This window comes from Triticum urartu, chromosome 3A, assembly GCF_056163025.1.
Source record: "Triticum urartu cultivar PI428250 chromosome 3A, HENAU_Tu73, whole genome shotgun sequence".
Classification (NCBI taxonomy): domain Eukaryota; kingdom Viridiplantae; phylum Streptophyta; class Magnoliopsida; order Poales; family Poaceae; genus Triticum; species Triticum urartu.
In genome coordinates, this window is record NC_141875.1 from 220,700,156 (window position 1) to 220,704,597 (window position 4,442).

At 44.1% G+C, this 4,442-nt stretch overlaps 1 protein-coding gene across 1 annotated transcript; it reads right to left on the reverse strand.

Moving 5' to 3' along the window:
* Positions 1 to 302: 302 nt before the first annotated feature.
* Positions 303 to 3,980, reverse strand: LOC125543704 (hydroxyproline O-arabinosyltransferase 3-like). The gene is made up of 8 exons (XM_048707161.2): positions 3,344 to 3,980; positions 2,805 to 2,872; positions 2,301 to 2,502; positions 2,039 to 2,136; positions 1,869 to 1,938; positions 1,690 to 1,761; positions 1,379 to 1,492; positions 303 to 633 (listed from the first exon to the last, which is right to left on the reverse strand). The coding sequence occupies exons 1-8, from the start codon at positions 3,806 to 3,808 to the stop codon at positions 568 to 570; spliced, it is 1,155 nt and encodes a 384-aa protein (XP_048563118.1). The 5' UTR covers positions 3,809 to 3,980; the 3' UTR covers positions 303 to 567.
* Between the last annotated feature and the right edge of the window lie 462 nt (positions 3,981 to 4,442).

Sequence of the window (4,442 nt, forward strand, 5' to 3'; positions counted from 1 at the left end):
TCCTTGCGTTGACAGACGGCAATGAAACGCACAAGCCGAACATGACACGCCTTTTGCGTTCCTTCCGGATGGAACCAGATCCTCTAACATAGAGAAAGAAAGTCACCGTGACATGCCAACAGCACTAATTTCAGACACCAGTACAACGCCATGGATTCTGTTCCGCAGGTGAAACTGTTTATGTCAGTGAGATGGTATAGTTGAACCGAACGGTCGTTTATTCTAATCAAACAAATCTATAATCAAACTGGCAAAGTGCATATACTCCATACCGCATTGCCAAAGGGGTGCAAGCACAACTCTGCTCGAATCATATGACTATTTCAATCTTACCAGTCAGAAAAATTTACAAGATAACCTTAAATGGAAAACAAACTGGGCTGCTATGTTCTTTTTTTCTGTAAAGGTTCTGTTTGGATCAGAGATAATTCACTGGAAAGAGTTAGTTCCTGCAGGAATCGGGAAAATTCCCGTGTTCCTAGCAGGGCCTAAGTATGAAAGAAAAACTATCTACTGTATTTCTGATGTATACCCCTAAGGGGCTCGGATATTTGACGTCCACATAGATTATAATCCATCATCCCACCTAGGAAGGTTTGCGGTAGCTTCATTGACCCTTTTTACCAGTGTAACCTGCAAGGAGAATAGATCAGGCAATCACAGAAGGATAGTGGTCAAATTTTGTAGATACAAATACTACCCTGATATTAAAAAGGAATAACGATCCTTGTTAAATTCAACATGTTTAATGACTTTTATTGAGAACCAGCATTATCAAGAAGCAATGATTTCAAAACCATCAATTGACCTTAAACAGAAGGATGAAAACGCACACGCTTTTTCAGTCCATAGATAACAGTGGTGATGTAAGAAACTTTCATTCAAAGTGTTAGGGACATCAACGCAAGGGTTCGCTGTTCTTGAAAGAAGCGCTTAAATAGAAAACATCGCAGAGCATTCCAGCTTCCGATCCCAAGCACAGCCAATGTATGCCAAGACTTACCATGCTAGCAATCATATTCATCTCAATTAATCAAATTACGCCAGTTTCAGTGGTCACTTTTAAAAGTTCCAAATCCCAGTCTTAGAAACATTTTCGGCTTGATATAGGAAAAACATTATATGGCTAACACGCAGTTACCAACTCGCATTAAGCTAATCATCATAGCATATAGTAAAACAGCAGCAGTAAATAAAATTCCTGCACTGTATTAATCTGTTACCTAAACTTATTCAAACAAATAGAAGATGAATGCAATAATAATATGAAATTCTACTTATTTTTTGTAAATGTTGAACAATAAACAGTAACTCCGTATCTTAAAAATCATAATAAACTTGTTGCGTAATTTTCCAATTTATTCGCTGCTAAACGTACCACGCTTTCTGGCACTCCTGGAGGGGGCAATGTAAGATTTCTTGGCGGTGGCCTATCTTGGTATGATCTCTTGTCGAATCTCCACTCACCAATTTCTCCATATGTCAGTACGCCCTGAAATTGTTTGCCAGGATATTGTCAAATACCTTGTGGTATGGCCAGAAGACCGACCGAATAGCCTTATGTTTAGTAACATAATAGAGAGAAAATAACGGGGCCTTTACTTTCTACCCTCAGTCATATTCATTTCATATGAATATGAGATCTGTAAAAAAGAATCAGACTTATGAATAGTAGGCCCCAATAAATACCTTGAGTGTATAGTCACATCCATAGGTGAAGTGGATAATAAATGTATTGTCGAGCTTCTTATCAAATGGTGGCTGCATTTTTAAGGGGTGTCAGTAATAGCTCTAATCATGTCAATCAAGCACGTCGCTTTTAGTGCGCAAGTATATTGTCGTCAGAAAATCAGAAACAGCTTCAGCACCTGGATCATGAAATCTTTACGAAGGATATGCTGAACCCCATGCAATGCACTGGCAACAGCATATGCATACCTAGAAGCCAAAGAAAAATAACAAAAAACTGGATTTATAACAAAGTAACAATGAGAAAATGCATTTATCAAATTCACACACAAGAAAAGATAATTCTGACATTTCCAAAACCCATCCAAAAGCCTTGTCAGTCTCTTGATCCTCTTTCATTTGTAGTGATACATTCATCCATGTGGGAGCAATCTTCTCAAGCAGTGTCTATTCTTTCCTCATATAACGAGAGATTAAGTTAGATTCAGTAAAATGACTAACCAAAACGGTAACTGAAACACAAATCATGCAAAACCAAATAAATGGAATGGAGCTTCATTCATCCATGAGACTGCAGTCTATAGAGCACCAAGTTAACAACAGTGAATTACCTTCTTAATTATTACAGGGGAATTCCCGATAGGGTCAACATTTGTGATTGGACCCCTTTCTTCAGGATAGTATTTCCTGATAATTTTTTCATGTTCGGATGGTGTGATGTAAAAGAAGGGGAATGCTGCTGGATCATTGTCAAAAGCTAAATTTGGTAAAGGTTTCACAAATATATGATCTGGTTCTGCCATCAGTATGTACCTGTGATATTCAAGCAGAACAGAACAGTTATAAACACATGGAGAGAGAGAGAAATCCATATTATGTACTACTTTAGTGATCTAAACGCTTTTATATTTCTTTACAGAGGGAGTAGGCATGAATGTGCCTAAATATCTGTCCCATCTTACATCCAAACACCAGCAACAACTTTTCTTGTTTCGCTTATTTTTGGTTAATCATGGATGTCTGGATGTCAAATCATAAAGTACCTTGTGGAAGATTAAAAGTTAAAACCATACTGAAAGTATGGAAACCAAAAGGGCATATCAGTCTTTACTTACTCTTCTTCAATCTTTGCCTGCTGCAGCCATTGTACAAATGCCCATGGCCTGTTTAGGACGATATAGCCCTGCAGTGCAGACAGTATCATAATCAAACCTACGGAGCATTTCAAAACTGATGTTGCTTCCCCCAGTAACTGTAACTGGGTGTACATGAACGAAGGAAGTAAAGTTCAAACTGACAGGGCAAATACAGTGCTCAAGGGAAGGCAAGAAAGCAGGACTTGGTCAGAGAGCGGGTGGCGAGTTGCGGCATAAAGGGATTCTCAAGCGCAGACAAAATTCGACATGCGAAATTCATGACCTTTAACAGCTACTTAACAGAACTAGTTAAAGAAATAATAATCACTTGATTTTGCAGTTGCAAGTTGGAAGCGAAGCACCGATTTTCGTTTTATCTCGCCTTAAAATCCCGAAGACAGAGCCCGTCTGCACACGTAGCCCCACGTTGCACAACAAACAAACAAACAAACAAACAAACAAACCGAAACAGAGAGCGAGGAGGAGACCAAAAAAACAGTCAGTCGTGGCGTACTTACACGGTCCTTGCCGGCGGGGAGGGGGTCGACGACGAATGTGGGGATCTCGTCCATGAGGCCGTCGGGCTTCCCCGAGTGCAGCACGCGGGTGAAGCCGCCCATGTCGGTGCCCTCCGGCCGCGCCTGCATCCGCTTGTACCAGAAGTACATGACCCGGCACTGCCACCTGCTGTACGGGGCGTCCGTGGCCGTGAGCGCCACGTGGAAGGGCCGCCTCTGGCCCCTCGCGCCGCCCGCCGCCCGCATCCACTCTGGCATCCGCACCACCGGGTCCCTCACTCCCGTCCCAAGCCCCGCAGTTCCTCCTCCTCCTCCGTTGCCGCTGCCACCGCCGCCTCGTAGCACCATGGCGAGCACGCTGTACGAGATCAGGAAGGCGAACACCCCGACCGCCAGCAGCAGCAGCGCCGACGCAACCGGGCTGCGGCCCCCTCCGCCCGCGGCCTTCCTCGCCGGCGCGTGCATCGCTCTCCAGAGATTCTTTCTCTCGCCCGCTGGGTGGGTTTGGACTCAGTGGGTAGGGGTTTTGCCTTTTGGCCGGGATCGATCGGGGAGGGAGAAGCGGAGAAGGAGAAGGATGGAAAAGAAAGAAAGTGCTCGGTCGGGACTTGCGAGGGAAGCGAGGTAGCCATTCTTCGGGACTAAACAAATTAAGAAGGAACAAATGGCATCACCGTAATTGATGCCCCCGCCCAGAGAGAAGCGGGGGTGTTCTGGATGCCATGTCGAACCCCACTGTCAGGTGGACCCCCCGTGTCTGGGGAAGGTGGGGCCATGAGGTCGGTGGCGAGGAGGAACGTGTGCACGGGTGGAAAAGGGTAAAACGTCGTCTGTGCTCTGCGTCAACTGTGTGTGTGCGCTCTCCGTGCGGCGGGTTGACTTGACCCCAACTGCAGGTGTGGGCTCGCTTGTACCTTCTACAGCGATCGACGAGGGAATATTGCTCTACGTGGGCCCGTTGCTTGTCTCATTCATCGGAAGGCATCCTACTGCTCATCGGAATTTACGCAAGCAAATGGATCGATTTTCATTACTCTCATTGTCGTTGATTTATTATAAAATTTCTTTTATTTATTTTAATTATTGCTGATTTATTACA

What these genes read in the sequence shown, in the direction of transcription:
- LOC125543704 (XM_048707161.2), bottom strand. Translation starts at nt 3,808, where the DNA reads ATGCACGCGCCGGCGAGGAAGGCCGCGGGCGGAGGGGGCCGCAGCCCG. An exon ending in CCCCTGTAATAATTAAGAAG is followed by an intron (nt 2,137 to 2,300) that starts GTAATTCACTGT and finishes AGGAAAGAATAG; the next exon opens with ACACTGCTTGAGAAGATTGC. An exon ending in TTTGGATGGGTTTTGGAAAT is followed by an intron (nt 1,939 to 2,038) that starts GTCAGAATTATC and finishes TTTGGCTTCTAG; the next exon opens with GTATGCATATGCTGTTGCCA.